Raw genomic sequence first — 22692 nt, 5'->3', positions numbered from 1 at the left:
ATTAACACTGAGCCCCATGATCAACTTAAAACATATAAAAAAAGAAATGCCAAAATGCTTTTATGTGCATTCTTTGTAATACAACAGATAGAAAGAATACCATACCACCTATGATATATTCTTGTGCGGGGAAGGGGAAATTCAAACCTAAATCCAGTCAAGCCAAGATTTAGCTACAAGTTTACCAGAAATAAAAGAACAGAGGAACATGTTAAAAGACACCATGAGAATTCAGCCTGCCAAATCTAGAATGTGGAAAATTTCTAGATGACAAATTTCATGAACAGCAAGAAAGGGACAGGTCACTATCATAGAATGAAAGACTGAAAAAATGTATTAGCCAAATGCAATCTTATAGGTAAAATTATATGATGTCTAGATTTGCTTTAAAATAATACGAAGGGGGACAGGCAGTACAGATGAAACAATATATACTACAATGTATGTATTTTAACTGTTCAAGTATGGTAGAAGATGCATAGGGGTTAATTATACAATTTCTTTAGGTTTTTATATGCTTAAAACTTTCTATAACACACAGTTTGAATTTAAAAAATGTAGGGGCACCTGGGTGGCTCAGTTGGTTTAAGGTCTACCTTCTACTCAGGTCATGATCCCAGGGTCCTGGGATGGAGCCCCACATCAGGGTCCCTGCTCAGTGGGAAGCCTGCTTCCTCCTCTCCCTCTGTCATTGCTTTTGCTTTCTCATATAAATTAAAAAAAAAAAAAATCTTTAAGAATATAAAAAGCAAAAATAAAAAATTTAGCAATCTATCCACATTCCTCAAAGCCAATCAAGATGATGCTGAAAACTCAGGCAGGAATGACTGGGCTGATGACTAAGCATAAAACCTCCTCAAGTGTTTCACTTTCTTCTTCAAGAAGATACAAGAGGAAAGCAGGTAACTATGTAAGTTAGAAAAAGGAATTTCGGAGTTGGTTGGGCAATGCCCTTAGCACTCTCTGAGGGACAGGGAGCCCTGATGTATCTGGGCAAGTGGAGATCAATGCATATGGCACAGCACTGGACATCTAACAAAGTACAACCTTCAAGCAACCTTCTGATTGCAATATGGCTCTCACTGTGGCATTTTTTTTCTGTGGGAGAGGATGTATTTTTAATGACTTATTAATAAATAATTAAATAGTTAAGTTGCCATTCCAGTTTTTATATCAGTCTCCTTTGAGTTTTCATAGGGTAAAATTAGTTCACAGTGCCCAAAATCAAACATCCTAAATAGTGAACTTAAAAGACCAGATTTTATAATCTGATGACCACACCAATACTGCAAACTTTTCACCATGAGCCTTTCTTTGTGTTGTTATACGTCCTTCACAAATAGATCATGTTTTATCTTTGTTGATTTTTTAACTTAATGTTTCACATATTAAACTCCAATCTGAGTAATTTAACAATATCTGATTTTAAGATTCCCATAATTGGTGACCAATATTTAAGAAAAAAAGATCAAATCAGCTATTTAATACTTTCCTATAAATTTAATAAGATGATCAATAAGATAGCTTAACTGTAGTTTTCATATAAAGGGTATTATTTAAATTTATTTAATTTTATTTTATGAAATTTATTACAGTAGAATTAGAGTGATTATTCCTATCATATAGAATATTCAAACTTCAACTTCCTTACTGAGAAGCAATATTCATGATTCCATCAAGGTCCCCCAAATTAGCATACTTCAAGACAAGCAATGAAATTAGAACATTAAACAAATCATTTCTTTGGACATAAAAGAGGGGGAGGGGATTTTTTTTTTTTTTAAGATTTTATTTGAGACAGAGAGAGAACATGAGTGGGGGGAGATTCCAGGACCTTGGGATCATGACCTGAGCAGAAGGCAGATGCTGAACTGACTGAGCCACCCAGGTATTCCAGGAGGGGTGATTTTAATAGGTATTTGATTAGAAGAGGATGGAAAAATCCCATCAATTTATTTTTGGTCTTCAGGAGTACCAAAGCTTAAATTTTTTTTCATGTTTCCAATTTAGATGTTTAAAAAAAAAAAAAAAATCAGTTGAGTACCAGAAGCTTAACTGTGTAAAAGCCATAAATAGCTGTGATTTACTGAGTAGTTACTATGTGCTACACTGTTTTAACAACCTTGCTTGTATTTTATCCTCTAATCTTCACAATTCCATCCCCATTTTGCAGATGAGGAAACTGAGACACACAAAACTTAAGTAACCTGCACAAGATCACAGAGCTCAAGAGGATCAATAACTTAAGTTCAGCCACAGGCAGGCTCAAGAGACCTCACTTGACTGCTAAACCACACATACGCTGTACTGTGCCATGCTAGGCTTTACCCCTCCTACATCATATGTGACTGAAAATCTACCTCCTAAGGTTAAAACAAACAAAAAAAACCTTTAAAAACATGCAAGTGCCATCAATTTAGAGTGATGTCATTACATTTTATACAACAAAGTATAAGGTAAAATTTATCTCATTTTGAAGCCCGTCTTTTTTTTGAACTTTTTAAGATTTTATTTATTTATTTGATAGAGAGATAGAGAGATAGCACAAGTAAGCAGAGCAGCAGGCAGAAGGAGAGAGAGAAGCAGGCTCTTTGCTGGGCAGAGAGCCTGATTTGGGGCTCGATCCCAGGACCCTGGAATCATGACCTGAGCCGAAGGCAGCTGCTTAACTAACTGGCGCCCCTCGAAGCCTGTCTTTTAACTATTCTTAATTCCATAAAAAAGAAAGAAATACAGTTCATTTCACAAGTGAAGACATATTCCTTCAGCATGAAAATCCCTATTAAAAAACGCTATCCAAGCTGTCATGGTAAGATTAAAATCAGCAAAGGAGTACAGGTACTCTGAGTGATTTGAAAGAGAACAATAGCCCACCCTGCCCAGAAAGACTAAAAATATTTACATTTATCAAGAGTAAGACAGACAGGATAAGTTTAAACTGCAAAACTGCTTTCAAAATAGTAATCTACTGAATTCATACTAGGAACTTGAGCAATATTCAAGTCCTTATGACAATCAATTAACTTCTGTGACTTTCCCAGGTATGAAAGAAGAAAAAACTTAAAGAATATCTCTACACCCTGGATATGCAATGAGTGCCTGTCTGTTTGTATGGTATGTGTACAGGGCACAAGTGAGAAATGAGATGATAAATATTAAATGTAGTCCCAGACTTCAGAAGAACTCCAGTACTTACCATAGCACTAGGTTACAGTATGTTTTCCACAGAAAAGACATCAAACATTAAGAAATTGGTTGTATGCTTGAAAACTTAATACTTACTAGGTTGGTTTCCTAAAATAATGGAAAGTTCTCTATAGAAGGGCAGCTGAGGGGGGAAAAAGGGGCACCATATAAGATAACTCTGAATATAATATTACAAAAATTGGACATAACTTCTTTCATGTTTCATTTTAGTGGAATGGAAACCAGGAAACCCCTTCTAACACACAGCTTTCTGTTTCTCAGGTACAGCAGCGAATTAGATTTTGACTCCACCAATAAAAGCACCAAAATTCATGGCTTTAACCCCAGTTGGGCCTTCCAAGCTCCTTGCTGCTCATGGTCAGTAATCTCTCCCATTCTTCAGACTCTTCCCAAGGCTCTGACCAACCTTCATTTTCCACATTTTCAGCAGATGGTCTTGTCTTCTATAATTTTCTAGACTACATACCCATGAGGGCAGGGCTCTTTGTTCATAGATGAATCTCATACATGTAGAACAGTGCCTGACACATAGCAGGTACTTAGTCAATACTTGTTAAATGAAATCCATCAATGAGTTGAGGAAATGGGAGTCCCCCAACTAAAGAACTCTCTTTCAGCCTCCTGCCCTTTAACCTACAAACTTAATCTAGTCATTACCTTCCTTACATCCTTCCCTCTAGTCTATAGGGAAGATAATCTTACTACGGTGGACATTTCTACCTGTGCTTCAGATCACAAGTTCTCCCATCTCTTTCCTCAGTAATTATTCCTCTCTACTATAATTTCTAAGTACCCCCAGTTATAAACTTCTTTCCCAGGGCCTAAAAAAATGCTTAATCCTATTCTGAAGCACAACCAAGAAAATCTCCTGCACCTACAGCTAACTGAAGTTACACTATTTCAAAGAAGCTTGGACTTGAAGTGTACACTTCTGGTCTGTTCCTCATCCCTCATTACCACAATCACCCTAAGGCACTTTGGCTTCCATCCCAGATTTCTCAAACTTCTCAAGGTAACATCATCAAAGGACCAACACCCACCCAATCTAAAAGCTACTTTTGCTTCATCTGATGCTTCTGCTACATTTGATCCTGGCTTCTCATTTCTTAAAACTTCCTTTCTTGGCTTTTTGGCACTATTCTCTCACTGTTTTAGCCTGACAGTTTTCTCTTTCACCTGTCCCTTAAATGACTATTGCCCCAGAGAGACCTCATCTGCTCTTTTCTATAAATACCCGGAATGAGCTCATCCACATTCATAGTTTCAACCAATACTTATGTATTCTACTGACTCCCAGAACTCTACCCTCAGCTCAGTTCTTTTTTTTTTTCTTAAGATTTTATTTATATGACAGAGAGAGATCACAAGTAGGCAGAGAGGCAAGCAGAGAGAGAGAGAGAGAGGAGGAAGCAGGCTCCCTGCGGAGCAGAGAGCCCGATGCAGGACTCGATCCCAGAACCCTGAGATCATGACCTGAGCTGAAGGCAGAGGCTTAACCCAGTGAGCCACCCAAGTACTCCAGCTCAGTTCTTTTTACCTCAAGGCCAGACCTGGATATCCAGCTAGAAGACATTCCCATTACTCTTGACTAAATTGCTATAATTAACCTATTACAAAATCAAACCTAAGGGTCTCCAAGACCTCCAACCATTTCTTATATACATTTCTCTCCCCCAGTCCAAAACTTCTTCCATATTGCAATGTGAGTAGTTAATATAAAACACAAGCATAGTAATAACTCTACAAGCTTAAAATTGTTCCCTCACTCACCATCACTTAAAGCAATGGCCTCTAAAGTGGGGTAAAGGGGCACCTGGATGGCTCAGATGATTAAGCATCTGCCTTCAGTTGAGGTCGTGATCCCAGGGTCCTGCAATCGAGCCCCACGTGGTCCCCCTCCCAGCCTGCTCAGCAGGGAGCCTGCTACTCCCTCTCCTTCTACTGCTCCACCTGCTGTGCTCTCTCACTCTCTCTGTCAAATAGATAAAATATTTAAAATAAATAAATAAATAAAGTGGGGTAAAGTTTTCTCCTCTTTCATTTCTATTTTTACGTTTTATAATAACTCTATGCATATATAAACACAGAGTAAAACATTTAACATAAAAGTATACATATGAAGGAATATGCTTCAAATCTTTTATTGATATGGGTACTTTAAAAATACGGAGACCACTAATTTAGAGGAAAAGTATAATCCACTATATGACAGGTAGTCATCATATGGCCCTGGACTTTTAATCAAAGCTACTTTTATACTGTACATGAATTATGCCAAACTACTTTAACATTCTAACTAGCACAGATCAGCTTTGAGGCTTTACCTATGCCCCCGCCACCTGAAATGTCCAGTGTCCACTCACATCCCTTCCGACTTCCCATTACCCTCCCTAACAATCCTCTCTTCTTTAAGTCTCAAAACAAACTTAACTATGTGAAACTTTCTTTGACTTTCCCAAGTGGAGGAGGGCACTTCCTTCTCTGAGCTCTCAAACACAATATGCATCTCTAGTATAGCAGAAATGTAATTTGTTTTTTACATGGCTGTCTACTCATCTTTGTATTGCCAGTGCCTAGCATGACTCATAACACAAATTAAGTGCTTAATGTTCGTTAAGGGCTCAAGAGGCACAGTGTTAGGGGACAAACTGCAGCAATACCTTAGTTACCCAAAACAGTTGAGAGAGTGTGCGCTTTGTGTTGCTTAGGTCTTGGTTGATGATCAATTTTAACTTTTTAATTTTAGGATGTGCTTACATTGTGCAGTAAGTTTTCAGGTGTTGCTAAACAGGGAGAGATTTTGAGAAAGCCAGCACTTTATCATTTACCAAATTCTTATCAATTAACCCTCAACAGTGTCAACACATTCAGAAAGACACCTTATATAAATTCAAATGCTAAGACTCAGTGATTCTGGTCAAACACAGCATATTAATTACATACATTTATCTTCCTTTTCTGAAATTCCACTAAAAGTAAGTGAAGTGAAAAACAAGTTATAAACGTATAACACCAAAGAATAGAAGTGACACCAGTGCAGAAGCAATTCTAATACAGGTTTGAAAGATGGGATTTTAAAAGAAGGAATAGTACTTGACTTGGCAAAGCAAAGGAAACTAAATTGACTACAAAGAGTGACCTATTAAGTGAACTTGCTGGCTAGAATTTATAGGAAATGGGGCTTTAGAACAAAGTATAAGGCTCAGGGCTAAAAACTAGGAATTGACTGAAAATTTAAATAACAAAGAAATTAAGAGCTCCCACCCCCAGTCCAGCAATAACCTTGCCCAATAGTAGAAGATAAGGGTGGGGCCTACAATAGGGGCATTAAGAGAAAGACTGCCAACTAAACCATGGCCTTTCAAAAACTCTCCCCTTAGTGCTTTTCAGGTTAGAGCAGGTAATATGCCTCTTAGGTACATATGGAAGAAAATACTCACCTTGCTCTCAGAATGCCCAGAGGTATACACACTGGAAGATCATTCTCCAGATAAAATGAACAATCTTGGAAAACAGACCTCTACTACACTTGGGGACCACCCAAGAAGATGACCACTACCTAAATGCTTAACATGAAGTCCACTAACAACAGGCCTCACGGAGTCACAAACAGCTTTCAATCAGTTTTCAGTGTCTCATTCTAAGGCATAACTGACGATCACGAGATACTCCAAGAGTTTCCAACATGATAGGAACTAAACGAAACAAAACATACAAGAACACAAAAAAGAGAATTTAGGGACTGGAAAACATGACTTCAAAACACTATAAATGTCCTCAAATAAGATACTGAGAAAGAGGATTTGCAAATTAAAGTTTATATGGAAATTAAGAATCTAATAGAAGTATTCGAAGATGGAAGCCAAGGAAATGTCCTTAGAAGGCAGAATAAAAGAGAAAAGACGGTAGAAAAGACAAAAAGAAGTCTACCATCCAATTAACAGAAAATTCATAAACAAAAGAAAGAAAATGTTTAAGTAGGTTTTTTTTTTAATAGAAGAAAATCTCCCAAATTTAGGGAAGTTAACCAGACTGAAATGGCCCAACAGACTAAAAGAATAAACAGTAAAAAAAAATAAAAATAAGAAACCAAACATACAAACAAAAAGCCCCCACACCATATCATCATATTTTCGATCAGTAGAGGAAAAAAAACCCCAAAACCTCTCATAGTGGGTGGGGGAGAAGTCATACACGAAGGAAAAGGAATCAGAAACAAGCAGGCTTCAATAGGAACACTGTAATAAACTCGAATAGATCAGGGCCCTCACAGTGAGAGGACATCACTTCCTCTCTAGAAATCTAGACTCAATTAAAAAAGGAGGGGGCTGAGAAGACACTTTCACATGTATTAGGTCTCAAAAGTCATCTCCTACCTAGCCATTTTCAGGTAACTACAGAAAAATGAGCTTCAGTTAAACAAAAGGGTAAACCAAGAAAGAAAACAGTGTCCAGGAAACAGAAGCTAAATTGCAAACAAATAGGAATACAGAGGGAGGAAGTTTTAGGATGAGAACTACATAGTATGCCTAAAGAGTATCCAATCCTTTCTGTATCAGGAGTGCGGAGGGCTATAGACTTTTTTAAAGTTAAAAAAAACCAGAGTGGATATGTTGGTATTTGAGCATCTGGATGACACCCACGGATCCTATAGCAGACATAATTCTAAGATAGGCCCAAGATCATTGCCTCCTGGTGGACACACACTGCATAAAACTCTTTCCATGAGTATGGATAGAAAGGTGGAATAGGATGGGACACCACAGAGGTCATTAGGGTCACTAATCCATGGACTTCTGCTTAATCAAAAGGGAGATTGCCCAGTTATCCTGGGTAACCCTGCCTGACTTTAGTGAGTCTTTTAAAAGAAGGTGAAGCACTGGAAAGGAGCTCCTCCTGCTGGCCTTAAAGACACAGCTTTCCCGAGATCTACATACGCAAGGAAATGAATTCAGCCAACAACCACATTAGCTTTGAAGATGATGTAGATCCATAAATGCGTGTTTAGTCCCAGCTGCCATCTTGACTGCTGTCTTGTGAGACCCTGAGAAGATCCAATTAAGGTGCCAGACTCCTGACTCACAGAAACTGTGAGATAAACGTATGCTGTTTTAAGCCACTAAAATTGTGGTAATTTGTCACAGCAATAGAAACCTAAAACTACGGCATGTGGACAAACTGAAGGATATCTCAAGCAGAATAAACAGTTCCAAATAAAATCATATTTCCTAAATGCATAAAGCTTCAGGAGTCAAAGCTGTGTCAAGTAATTTTTTAAAATAATACACTTACTAATACCAGAAAGCAGAATTAACTCTGAATAAGAAATGGGCTTAACTGGTCAGTACTGCTGAAAGTAATCAGGTTTAAAGAGACAGGGATCAATTTCAAGTTGTCCTGGATCTTTTAGCTCCTAAAAAATAGATGAGAGGTTCAATCAGAGCTCTTCCCCTCAGTTCAAAATTGTAATTTTTGCAAATTTCAAGCAAGGAAAAAACAAAAGCTTCAAGAATCACTGAGTTTTCAAATGGAGAAGTGTCTTACATGTGTCAGCTTCATTTACCAAAATACAAGGACTCTTAAAGTAAGGACTCTCAATTACAAGGATGTTGCTGTGGGATCAGCAGTATTAGCATCACCTGGGAATTTGTTAGAACAGCAAATTTGTGGGCACCTATTTCCACACTCACTGAATTAAAAATCTGGGGTGAAGTCCAGCAATCTCAGTTTTTAACAAGCCCTCGAGGTGATTCTGATACAGGTTCAAAATTGAGAACCACTAATGTTAATGTTAATATCTAATGTTAATTTCTGCCTCTGCCCAATTATGTTCTGTTCTCCCCCCCCCACCCCTTTTTAAAAATTTTATTTATTTGGCAGAGAGAGAGATAAAGAGCCAGAGAGGGAACACAGGCAGAAGGAGTGGGAAAGGGAGAAGCAGGCTTTCTGCAGAGCAGGGATCGTGACATGGGGCTCCATTCCAGGACCTTAGGATCATGACCTGAGCTGAGACAGACGCTTAATGGCTGAGCCACCCAGACACCCCAGTCTTCCTTCTTTAGTCAAAAGTTAAAGCATTTCCAAAATTACTGTATCCAACCAAGATTAGCCATTAGCACATGGCCGATGCTTAAAAAAATGTTTGCTAAATAATTAAGGTCTTAGGCTTCAGGTGTGTTTCTTCCATGAGAGGGTTTTGTTTTGTTTTGTTTTGTTTTACAAAGATTTTATTTATTTATTTGACAGAGATCACAAGTAGGCAGAGAGGCAGGTGGGGGTGGGGAGCAGGTTCCCCACTGAGTAGAGAGCCTGAATGGGGGGGCTTGATCTCAGGACCCTGGCACCATGACCTCAGCCGAAGGCAGAGGCTTTAACCCACTGAGCCACCCAGGCGCCCCCATGAGAGGGTTTTTAGAACAAACTGGATATGAATGACTTTGGGCAGACTTTCCCACAGTCTCCAACTATCCCTACTGCCTTCTACCTTACATATTTACACATTTTTCTTCCCAGCCAATAACACACTGGGACCTCTACGAAAAATAATTCAGAAAGAACACTTTGAAGTCTGGATAAAATATGGTCCAACTTTCTCTTACAAATTCTAGAGAATCAAGTAACTTAACAGCCATCTCATGATGATTCAAGGCTCTCCTAGTCCAGCATTAAGCCCTAGGAAAGGTGTTTCAAGATAATATCTCAAGATTGATGTTTCTGGTCTGGAGTCTTCCAAAAAGGAGACCCTGACTACTTAGGTATTTCAGAGGCTCATGGCTCAATAACTTTAAGGGCAGTTAATAGGGCTTTGACTGATGGAATTTACAATTTAATATGAACTTTGAAACTTCATACCAAGTACATGAAATGACATCAAATCACTTCGGAAGGCAGCTATGCTCACCACTATACCACCAACGCCCGCTATGAAATGATATCAAATCACTTCGGAGAAAGAATTAAATGTATTCAAAATTTAATGCATGAGCAGAGATTTAATTACACTAAAATTAGAATGAAGTTTCTTTCCATACCATCTAAAAGGAAAACAAGATACATTTAATGAACTCATCACTAAGATACCAAGCTTACACTAAGTTAAAATGTTTAACCATGAGGGGTTTAGAAACCTCTCTCTCAATGAGTGTCCAGGTAGGTTAGCATCCATTTAGGATGCACTGACCTAATGAGGAGCGAGAGGGTCTAGCACACGCTCTGCCATTTCACAGCGCCGTCAATTCCTGTAAGTCACATGCTCCCTCTGATCTGTCTCCTTCCCCCTAAAAAGTGCAGATTAATACTAGCACTCTGATAACTCCTTACAAGTTAAAAACAAGAAACAATTTTTGCTATCATTAGGATAATTGTGTCTTTAATCTATTATTAAAAGAAAAATAAAATAAAAGGGTGCCTGGTTGGCTCAGTCGGTTAAGCATATGCCTTTGGCTTGGGTCATGATCGCAGGCAGGGTCCTAGCCCCATAGGAGGAAATCCACGCTCCCCAGGGAGTCTGCTTCTCCCTCCCCCTCTGCCACTCTCCCTGTTTGTAATCTCTGCCAAATAAATAAATAAATAATTTTTTTTTAAAGTGAAAAATTAAATAAAAGCAAGCTAAAATTGGGTCAAATACATAAGTATCTGTACTTCGGAATAGTAACAGATTCTGATAATTTGTACTGTAGATATAAACATTTTTTAAATACCCCTCACTCTTAAAATCTAAATTCTAAAACTTAATATATTCATCATAGAAAACCTGAAAGATGCAGAAAAACTCAAAAAGTATTTCACAATCATACCTCCCAGAAATAATAAACATGGTAGCGCTTCAAGAAATTTTTTCAAGTATTTTTATGCATATACAGAATGTATTTTATATACTTGAGTTCACAGAAAATATAAAGTCTTGCATTCTGGTTTCCAACTGACCACTGCATCATCTTTCAAAACTTTCTTCAGACTAGCTTCCTACCACATGAATAGTTTAACTACTAAACATACACTAATGACTCAGAATATACCAATATGTCACCAAATAAAAGTAAATAGTAATATTGTCATTAGTGTCTTTTTCTTTTCCCCATACTAACATAGGCATAGCAATAAATATCAATTCAGCAATAATAAAATATCTAATGAAAGCAACAATTAAAGTAGACAACTAAAATTCTCTATTATCAGATGAGTAAGGACAAAGGCAGCCTGCAAGATCTTGAAAAAAATTTTTTTAATCAACAGGAACTCAAGAAAAATGAGTTTAAGGATGATTTGGGAGTCTTCCCATTCAGCTCAATGTATACAGATCCCTGGCTATACTGAGTAAACAAGAGTAGGTAGAATCCTCACTCTGTAAACATCTTGGGAGCTGGCAGGGTGATTACGCATAGCACATGAATTTTAATGTTAAAATCCATGTGACAAAGATTCCTAACAACAGAGTAGGAGAGAAAATGGCAGTTTTACAAAAAAAAATAAGCAAAAGGGAAACATATAACGGGACAGGCTAAGCACAATCGAATATGTTGATAGGTTCAAAGTGATTGTCCTAACGTAGGTTTAGTAATATAATAGACTTCCATGAAGGAAGAGTGAGTTTCAGAAGTTTTTTAATATGAATACTTTCAGCTCTTTGATAGCCAAATCCACTTAAGATAATTTCCTAGAGACTGGTATTAAGAGTCTAATAGGAGAAACTGAAAGTAACTAGGAGAGAAAATTCCAACTCACACACACAAAAAAACTTATTCAGAATGGCCCTCTTAAACTTACTTATAAACTCTTAAATGAAACAGAAAAAAAGGCAATAACTTGAGTAAGGCTGAGGCGGGCTTAAACATAAAGGTGAAAAGATCCAACAATTTTCTAAAAAAATGATCAAAGCCTAACTGGTACATCCGACTGTATACCTACCAAATTGCTAGGAATCAGGATTTTCTGTATATGAAAAATGGGTTCTAAATCCCCAGATCATTTCAACTTATAGTGAACACGTGTGCTGCATTATGAACTAGATGGTTAGCAAACACAATGTGTACTACTTGTAGAGATATACCAGACCCGTGGCTCTTGGCACATTTCTGTTAAAGCTCTCCTACTAAACACAGAGAAATTTCCTGCCTTACAGGAGGGGGAAGGCCAAAAGGACTCTCATCTACAGCCCTTTGGACTCTTAAGGTATGTAAACACATGGATCCAGATGTGTCAACAGATGTGACATAATAAACATGACTTAAAATGAAAGTAATGAAAGCTGCTTTGTTATCTGTGGTCCCCTACCAACTGTTCCTGTTTAATTTCTGTCCAACTCTTATTTGGTTACTTCACAAGAAGTCCTGAATTTTTACAACTGCTCTCTGCCTTGAGGAACTATTGCCAAAATCTGTCAAAGATAACATGGAAATGTTACGTTTTATGAAAGAACATTAAAAGAAAATGTCTATAAACCAAAGTTTTAAAAATTTATTAATTAGCTGATGAGATTAAGGTGACTTTTCAAAAAGGAGAAAAAGTATAAAGATAAATGTATTATGAAGGGAAAATATTGACTATATGGCTAATTTTTTGTATTTTACAACTAATTTTATTTTCTGATATAAGAAAGAAAACTATTTTTTTGCGTTCCTCTGGCAGCCTACCTTAGAAAAGACAGTTGTATGTAAACGAAATTCAGTTTTTAACTAAGTCAAATGTTAGTTCTACATATTTAAAATACTTTTGGCTACACAAAAGCCATAGTGGGTTCACAATCCATTACTGGGTGGAAAAAAACCTCGTAAGAAAGAATATTTATTTTTCTTTTTGCAAGGCCACCAAAAAGATGCCTCTGTAAAATTAATTTTAAAGCATACTTACCAGAGAAGTGAGATTTTAAAAAAACTTTTAAAATTAAGATGGAAAAATAAACAAAATACAGTTGACCCTTGACCAATGCAGGTTAAGGGGTGCTGAACTCCGCACTATGGAAAATTCACTTGTAACTCTGGACTTCCCTAAAACTTTACTAATAACTTCATGTTGACTGAAAGCCTTTCTGATAACAGTCAATTAACTCATTTGTATATCTTATACCATATTCTTATAATAGCATTAGAGAAAATGTTGTTAAGAAAATCGTAAAAGAGGGGTGCCTTGGTGGCTTAGTTAAGTGCCTGCCTTGGGCTCAGGTCATGATCTCAGGGTCCTGGGATCAAGCCCACCAGGAAGTTTGCTTCTCTCTCTCCCTGCCACTCCTGTTTGTGCTGTCAATTGAATAAATAAAATGTTAAAAAAAAAAAAAAAGTTTTACCTATCCTTGCAATGCCCATTAAGATTTGAAAAGGAAGGAGTCTTTTTGATCTCTAGGAAAATCTCACTCCGCAAACATAATGATTCTTATAAACTACAGGGTCACTTTCCTGTATAAGCCACAGATCATAAGCCATTACAAATATGCAACATAAGAAACTGCACATTTTTTTAAACAAAAAAAAAACTACTTACTGAGAAATAAGGCTATTGAAAATGTCTTATATTCAAATCTTAAAAATTGTTTCATAAGCCATTACAAATATGCAACATAAGAAACTGCACACCTTTTTAAACAAACAAAAAAAAACTACTTACTGAGAAATAAGGCTATTGAAAATGTCTTATATTCAAATCTTAAAAATTGTTTCAAAAAATATTAAGTATTTGGAACTCATTTTCCTTACTCTTCTGTCCAGTAAGTTGGATTAATCCTAAATAACAAAACAAACCAGTACTACAAGTATTTCAATTAAACACCAAAGTTCTGAAAAAAAAAAAAAAATGTAAATCACAAGGCAGTAGGGAGGTTGGACCTTCTGAGATTTAATCATCTTTTCATCTGAGACATTCAATCACTTAGAACTAAACTGAGTTTACCAACTACTTATAACAACAGTTTCTTTTGTCAATCCTTTAAATGACATGAATATTTCAGGTAATTAGCCTAAAACAACTTTCATGATTCTCTAATCCCCAAAAATAAAAAAGCCACACTACTCTGATATATTGTGACTTCATTTCAGTTATTAAATAAAGTACTGTGCTGAATCAAAATTAAGATTCTCCCCTACATACATCCTTTATATATTTCTATTTTGAGAGGAATTTTTAGTCTGTACAGTTATTGATTCATGACAAATCTTTAAGTAAGTTTGTTGTGAAGGCTTAATAATTGTATTCTAGAGACAGAAAATCAAAATAAAGGAAATAAGACTGTAAGTGAAATAAATAAAAATAGGATTAATAAGGATGTTTTAAGAGGATTAACATCTACATAATGTGACCATCCAAAATGACATAATACACTTTGTTTTTAAGAATTACATAATCATATCTTAACATGGTACTCAAAATCCCTACTTCAGTTCTTATAAAAATCTCAGGGCAGGGATGCCTGTGTGGCTCGTACCTTAAACATCTGCCTTCAGCTCAGATCACCATCTCAGGGTCCTTTAAACAAGCCCTTTGTGAGGCTCCCTGCTTGGTAGGGAGTCTGCTTCACCCTCTGCCCCTCCCCCTGCTCCTGCTCGCTCTGTGTGTCTCTCTCTCAAATAAATAAATGAAATCTTAAAACAAAAAACAAAACAAAAAACTCAGGCCAGAGCCCAAATTATATACTATATTCATTCTGTCTCCCAAACAATCCCACCTCTTATATTTGCTCTTCCCCCAAATTAATTTACAAAGATACTTAAATAACTGGCCGTGACTAGTTTATACATTCTAATAGCCTTGTCCAAATACTCAAGTACCATAATCTTAATTCTCTTCCTCTCAGTTTATGCCCTGTTAAATGTGTAACTATTCCAAAAAGTGTTTTTTATTTTCATTTTTAAAACTGTAGAATGGGATCTAGTTTTGTTTTTGTTTTTTAAAGATTTATTTATTCAAGAGAGAGAGAGAACGAGAGGGGAAGGCAGGGGAGAGGAAGAAAGAATCTCATGCAGACTCCCCAGTGAGGGCAGAGCCCACTGCAAGGCTGAATCCCAGGACCCTGGGATCATGACCTGGGCCAAAATCAAGAGCCAGATGCCCAAAAAACTGAGCCACCCAGACGCCCTTGGATGTAGTTTTTTGGGGGTTATTTGTTGTTGTTGTTTAGATATTACAAAATATGTTCTTTGTAAATTTAAGTAACAATATTTCCACATTTTGGCATGCCAACTTGTTATCCCATATAGAGATCGTGTTACATATCAGTTGAGAATGTGTAGGTAGGCCATTATCAAATTGGTGGCCATTACCACCAAAACTGTAAAAGTTACCCGATTTTCTTTTGGGGGAGGTGGGGAACTTGGATGAGCACTGCCAATCCCAGCACTGAAGCAAAATGAAGCTGGGAAGGAGGGGGTAAACTGCAGAAGCAAGTTTAGAGAGATGGGAGTTTGGGAATAAGAATGGGCTTTAATTTCTTCCACCACCTTCATGTGGGTAAATGCACTGTAGCCAAGGGAAAAGTCCTGAGGATCCTCTGCTATTATACCTGCTATGTCACTTGGACAAGAGAAAAAAGAATGGAGTCACAAGGATAAAAAGAAGAAAAGGGCAGAAAGGAACTAGTTAAAAGTTCTCACTATATGGAACAATAGGTTATAAATCAAGAGAAAAGGACATGTGGAAAGAGGGTGATCCTTCCCATGTATATCCTACCTTGAAAAATCCCTAAAGACAAAAAATGAGTTCTTGCAAATATCAATGAGTAGGAGGGAGCTTAATTATTCCATTAATAAATTTAAAAAAAAATCTACTCTGATGAAAGTTCACATCACAAGAAACAAAAATCTGGGGCGCCTGGGTGGCTCAGTCATTAACTGTGTGCCTTTGGCTCAGGTCTTGATCTCACGGTCCTGGGATGGAGCCCTACATCGGGCTCCCTGCTCAGTGGGGAGCCTGCTTCTTCCTCTCCCACTCCCCCTGTTTGTATTCCCTCTCTCAATCTCTCTCTCTGACAAATCAATAAATAAAATCTTTAAAAAAAAAAAAAGGAAAAATCTGTCACTACATGAGATGATGGATGTTAATATACCGATTGTAGTCATCATCTCAGACTACATATGTGTTGAATCGTTATTCTGTGCTCCTTAAATTAATACAATGTTATATGTCAGTTATATTTTAATAAACTGGGGGGAAAGCATCTCTTCTCAAAATATGCAAACTCTTCTACTTTTATGGTTGATATCCTTATATTGACAGATTTAAAATTATAATTCTATGTTAGTCACAGGTGAAGTAACCCTTCAGCTTACAAGGCAAATCTTACCAGAAACTCCAAATATCCTTTAATTACTTGCTTGGGGGAACGTGTTCTCACTCTTACTTTCCAAGCAATTTGTAGGCTAGCTAGAAAGTACTTTTTAAACTCCCACATTCACTATTTCATGGCCCATCTAAGTGAAAAGCTCAACTAAAAACACATGATGCCATTTCCTACATTTTTACCCCTACACATGTAATGTCCTAATCCTGAAAAAGTCCTACTCAGACAACTACACACAACTCACCAACATCCCTCCTCTCCCTCCACCCTAGGAGCAGTGTTTTTCAAATTATCAGTTGTCATCACCTGGTTGTTAAATCAACTTATTGGATCTCAGATGTCATTCTTGTTCTAAAAAATAGAAAATACTGGGCGCCTGGGTGGCTCAGATGGTTAAGCATCTGCCTTCAGCTCAGGTCATGATCCCGGAGTCCTAGAATTGAGTCCAGCAGCGGGCTCCCTGCTCAGTGGGGAGTCTGCTTCTCCCTCTGCCTCTCTCTCTGTCTCTCATGAATAAAGAAAATCTTAAAAAAAAAAAATGGAAAATACTACAATGCATCACACAATGGGTATTATTTTATGACATTTTATCAATTATGTATGTACTAGGTTGTGAGGTAAAAACGTGTATCCTGATGTAATGAGTCATTGCCAAAAAAAGGCTTGAAATACACCAGCTTTTGTTTCGTCTATAAGGCCTTCTAACCTGGCCCCTGCATAAGGTGCTAGGCCTATCTCTTACCACAGCCCAAAGAGCCAAGTTTCTCAAGCCCTACTCTTTTGCAGTTCCTTGTCTCAGTGCTGTCAATCACACTGCTCCCTCAGCCTTGAATGCCCTCCATTTGTCTACAAGGCCCACCTGTTCTCATCTTTCATTATTTAATACCTACTACCTCCTCCACAAAAGCTCTTTTATCCTTCCCTCAGGAGCTAATGCTACACGTAGTTTGTATTTCTATGATGCCCTACGTTATAGCTCCTTAGACATTTCCCTATACTTTCTAATTTCAGGCCTGTCTTTCCAGCTTCTCAACTATAAACTCTCTGAGGGAAGGAGCACATTTTACGTACCTCTGTATCAGAAGCACTGAGCTGCTGAACATGCCACATGAAGGGGGGGGTCAAATGAGTAAAATGCACAAATAAAGAATTATGACTTGCATCTAACTTCTCTGATGTTAAAAATTATTGAGTGGTTGCCTTTTCAACAAAGGCCATTCGTATGCCAATGCTGGATCAAGATTTCCACATTTTTGCCTCAGCCCCCAGTAGCCTGAGGCAGAAAGAGGTGTCAGCTTCCTCTCTCAGCAAACCTGAAAGGACTCAGGTCAGGTTGCAATGCAGTAGCATGCACTTCCATGCTTCAGGAAGTTATCTGGGGAAAGGCAGAGAAAAGGGTTTCCAGAGGTTCCCACAAGCAGATGAGATCAATCAGAATAGAACTAAAAGACCTTATTAGCATACAGAATCATGTTTTATAAATAACTTTCAATGGAGTGTCAGGAGGAGAGAGGGAGCTTTCTCTCTTCCATGTGGATGGTACTGAGTTGTCAATAGGAACTATACAAAACAAAAGGTAGCATGAAATAACTCGCTAAAGTTACTTGATTTCTCTTGCCTACTCTAATGGCTCTGAAATAGCTCCTGACTCACAGCTCTCATTATGAGATACTACTTGGAGGACTAGGGGTTGAACCTTACAGGCTATCCTCAATGGGGCTATACAGCTTTTCACAGACTTTATCTCACATACACAAGTGCTCGCATTTTTAGGGGGTCTGATTCACCTATTTCACAAGCCAACACTTCAACTGCCTTCCCTGTAATTAAAAACAGTTCAGGCAGCATCCAAGATAGTTTGACAGACTCTGCCAACTGTCAGTTTCAGCTGTTCTTTTCCATTTCCACAACGGTTCATAAACTACTATTATAGGAGCCAGGTTGGTTTTCTGCCTGAAGTCAGCACCCATTTTATTTAAGAATAAAAATAATTGGGGCACCTGGGTGGCTCCGTTTGTCTGCCTCTGGCTGAGGTCATGATCCCAGGATCCTGGGATCAAACCCCACATGGGGCTCTCTGCTCAGTGGGAAGCCTGCTTCTTCCTTTCCCACTCCTCCTGCTTGTGTTCCCTGTCTCACTGTGTCTCTCTCTCTTTCAAATAAATAAATAAAATCTTAAATTAAAAAAAAAGAATAAAAATAATTCCTAGCAGCACCTGGGTGGCTCAGACAGTTGAGCGTCCGACTCTTGATTTTTGATTCAGGTCATGATCTCAGGACCCTAGCACTGTGTATGGCTCCCCACTCAGCAGGGAGTCTGCTTGAGAGTCTCTCCCTCTGCCCCTCCCCAACCCATGCTTGCAGACATGCTTTATCTTGGGAAAAAAAAGGAAAAGAATTCCTTTTGCTTAAACATCCCCCCTAGATTTGCAGTTACATCCATAGTTATGGCAAAGAAAAATTCTTATTGCTAACAGTCAAAAATATATTCATAAAATCTGAAACTCTTCACTCACAATACTAAATTTTATATACCTGTTGAAGTAAGGTAATTTAGCATTGCCTGCGTAAAACTTTAAAAGCCATTTAAAATACCATTTCCATTTGGGGCACCTTGATGGCTCAGCCGGTTGGGCATCTGCCTTCAGCTCAGGTCATGATCTCGGGGTCCTAGATCTCAGACTCACATTGGTCTTCCTGCTCAGTGGGGAGTCAGCTTTTCCCTCTCCCTCTGCCCCCCCCACCCCCTGCTCACGCAAATGCTCGTGTGCACTTGTTCTCTCCCTCTCTCAAATAATAAAAACCTTAAAAAAAAAAAAAAGACAACCACACACACCATTTTCTTTTAGTTCAAATAGGTACAGTAAACTATGCATATTCCACAAACACTTAATAGGTATAAACACCCACTGTCTGTGAAAACTTCCACAAATGCCTTCTCCACGCTCTTCTTTCCTATTTCCACCCATTCAGCCTCTCTTGACAACTCAGATGAAACCAATCACTATCCGTGAACAAGAATAATAGCCCTAAGCACACACTTTCCGAAAACTAATGCCAGAAACGCTTTTTCTGCTCTAGTCTACTTCTAAAACTTCATTAGGAAAACAAATAAATCAGTTTGTAAATACATTTAATTACACTGAAGTATCAAAAATGTGTGCCATGTGCGGGGGCTTATTTTCGTATTTTAAATACTAGCCCCCCTGGTAGCAAGTTCAACCCAAACTTCCCTTGGTTAAATGATGAGCATTCATGCAGCTTAAAGACTGGGGAAAACGAATTTTCTTCCATGATGCTACCAATAGACAGTCTAGAGAGAATGCAGCCTTCAACATGAAAAATTGCCACTTTTTTTTTTCTTTTCTCTGACATGTTTTAAACAGAAGAGCTGCAGATTCTCAAAGGAAGCCATATTTCAAAGGTTTTAAATAGCAGTACTTTCCAGTATTTTCCCTTATTAAAATTGGTGCAATTCATCCAAAACATTTTTAAATGCCATTGCTTTCCAGCTGATGTGCTAAAAACTGCTTAGAGAAAACAATCTCTCCATCTGAAAGATCTACTTTAAGAAACCAACTAGTAATCACTAAAATGGAAAGGAGGAGAAAAAGAAAATATTTCAATTTTACAGATTGGAAGAAATGTTAAAGCTTATCATCTAATTCCTTCATTTTACAGATAGTACAGAGTCCATAGAAGTTAAATAATTTGCCTCAGATCACCAAGCTACGAATAGCAGGACTTTAATAAGGTATTTTAATTGCTTAGCAATACCCCAAATCATGCAAGTTATATATATTCTAATCACTTGTCATTTAAGCTTTAAAAACAATTATCACTTTCTCATTAGTTCCTAAAGAACTCCTACAACATATGTTCTACATTTTCAAACTTTGTCAAGCTAATAAACTTCAAATTCTAACTTCAACCAAAAAAGGTAGTACTATCCAAGAACTTTCCTTTGAAAGTTTCAAAAAATAAAGTTGAGGTATGCATCCCCCTAAACTGTCACAATAAATGGTGGTCTATCCTTTCAATCCCTGTCCCTTAACAACACTTTAGATTTGTTTGTTCGACCACAAAGAGAAAATTCTGGAAGTTCCTCTGACAAAAAAGCATAGACAATCTTCAATGAAATGACTACATCATTACTCCATTAATACATTAGTGGATTCTGGCTTACATTACAAAGAGTCACTAGCATTTGATCAAATTACTGTGTGAAGAGTTAATGAAAGGTTGGAAAACCTACTCTTGGCTGACTTTGGCATTGAAAGGTGTAGATTTGACATTGTTAACTCAAACCAAAGACCTGAGCTTAAGAGCAGAAATAGAGAAAAAGTGCAAGTTCCTTCAACAGAAAATTAGCTTTTTCCTATTCAACCTCTGATCCACCAAGTGCAGTGGCACTGTGAAGACCACATCGGTTAAGACTTCCAGACTTTCCTGTTAATGCCCCAATAAATCAATTCTGCGTGTTAGCTTGGGATATTCAAGGGCAAAACAGAGGGCACATTGGAGGCCACAATTTACACTGGATCATTTTCAAGGACTGAAGTCCAACCACTCATTACTTTACAATTGTTCCTTTGTGTAACTGATTATTCTCAAAGTACTGAGAGAACGCAGTACTTCTCTCTCAAAGATACCGGCAACAAAACCCAAGACAATACGATTTTAATTACGAACTGCTGCAGGAATCGGACCAAGAAAGTACAGAATCTGTTGCCTGCTTAAATATTCCTAATAAAACTATATTCTGGTCAAAAATTATGTATGTGTGGTTTCTTAATTATGACCTCTGGTGTCACTCTATAAACACAACTTGTTAAAGGGTTAACACACCTACATTTTTAATGTACGACCAGCGTAACAAAGTGGCTAATTTGTTTGAAAACACAAAAACACAATCACCGCCAACGCTCGACAACACACATACATAAACAGATTCAAAGCTATGTTGGGCACAAAAATCCTTACCCCATTTTGCCCAGTGAAAACTTGCTCTGAAGTTTCTGCTCTTCTGCTACAGAATAACTTCCAAAGGAATTTCTCCGTCTGTTATTTCGTAGTTGCTTGTCCACCCCCCCGAGATCCTTTTCTGGAGGTATTTCAGTGGTGCTGACAATTCAGTTAGTTCCCTTAGGTAAAATGATTTCTCTCGGAGATACCAAAACGTGCAAACAGAGGCGGCATTTGCTTTAAATAAGAGTTAAAATGCTGCGCGGAGGAGACAGCGGTCAACTCTATTCCACGAAATGAGTCTACGTGTCTGTCGGAAAACGCAGAATCCAGCTTCACCGAGTCCTATAAAAAACGAGTTCGGTGGTCATTTCGCTCATGTCCTCCTCAACACTCTGGGAAAGCCAGGTAACTCGGCCTTTTGGTGCTACTAAGGCTGCGGGTTCAAATTTCTCCACCACACCAGTTCCCTTGGGGGTGGAGCGTGTAACCCAATGCGACGTGCACTTTATCGAGATCCCTACGAGAAAATAAAAATCCTAAAAGCAGTAATGCCACTGCTTCCCTGCGCTCACGTTAGAAAAAGCTATATAGGAAAATCTCCTCGAAGTGCAAACCCAACAGCTCCCGATGTGCACGGCACTCCACATTGGAGTCTGTCTTTTAAATGTTGCCCCTCCTAAGACTCAGAGCAGAGAGGAGGTGGGGAGGAAGAAGAGAAGGCTGGGCAGGATCGATTCATTCTCCCGAGAATAAACGGAGCCATTTCCAGGCTGGCAGCAGGCTGGGGGCGCAGCGCACGCTGGGGAGCAGGGGAGGGGGCCCGATCCCACCTCCCTCAGCCCCTTCCCGCCCCGCGCCGCCGAGCACAATGGAGCCCGGCTGGCGCCCGGCCCTTCATTCGCCTCTGCTCCTCTTTCCTCCTCTCTTCGGAGCACCGCAGGTCTGAGGCTGCCGGCGACGGAGAATGAATGAATCAGAGAGCCAAACCCCACGCTGTCCCCGGCACCCGCTCCCAGCGCCAGGGCGGGCCGAGCGGCGGCGTTGGACTGAGCTGAAGTCGCGGCGGGCGGCTAATCCCGCGTCAGGGGCCGGGGAGCGGGGCTCGAAGCCGCCGGAGAGCCGCTGCTCCAGCGCCCCCACCCGAGCTCCTCGGCTCTCGCGCTCCGCGCCGCCGCCACGCGCCGCCTCACAGTCCCCGGGCCCGCCGCCGCCTCCTCACACTTCCCTCACCCGCCCACCTCCGCCGGCCTCCA

At 38.7% G+C, this 22692-nt stretch overlaps 1 protein-coding gene across 1 annotated transcript in view; it reads right to left on the bottom strand.

Annotated features, from left to right (window-relative positions):
- HOMER1 (homer scaffold protein 1) overlaps positions 1-21586 on the bottom strand; it is a 132891-nt gene extending 111305 nt beyond the window's left edge. Inside the window, exon 1 of the mRNA XM_082724809.1 lies at positions 21455-21586. Within this exon, the coding sequence (XP_082580935.1) occupies positions 21455-21459 (5 nt within the window). The 5' untranslated portion in view covers positions 21460-21586. The remainder of the gene's footprint in view (positions 1-21454) is intronic.
- Between the last annotated feature and the right edge of the window lie 1106 nt (positions 21587-22692).

Source organism: Mustela nivalis (genome assembly GCF_964662115.1).
Source record: "Mustela nivalis genome assembly, chromosome: 3".
Classification (NCBI taxonomy): domain Eukaryota; kingdom Metazoa; phylum Chordata; class Mammalia; order Carnivora; family Mustelidae; genus Mustela; species Mustela nivalis.
Note: the sequence above shows the minus strand (reverse complement) of the source record. Positions and strands in the feature narration are given on the sequence as shown.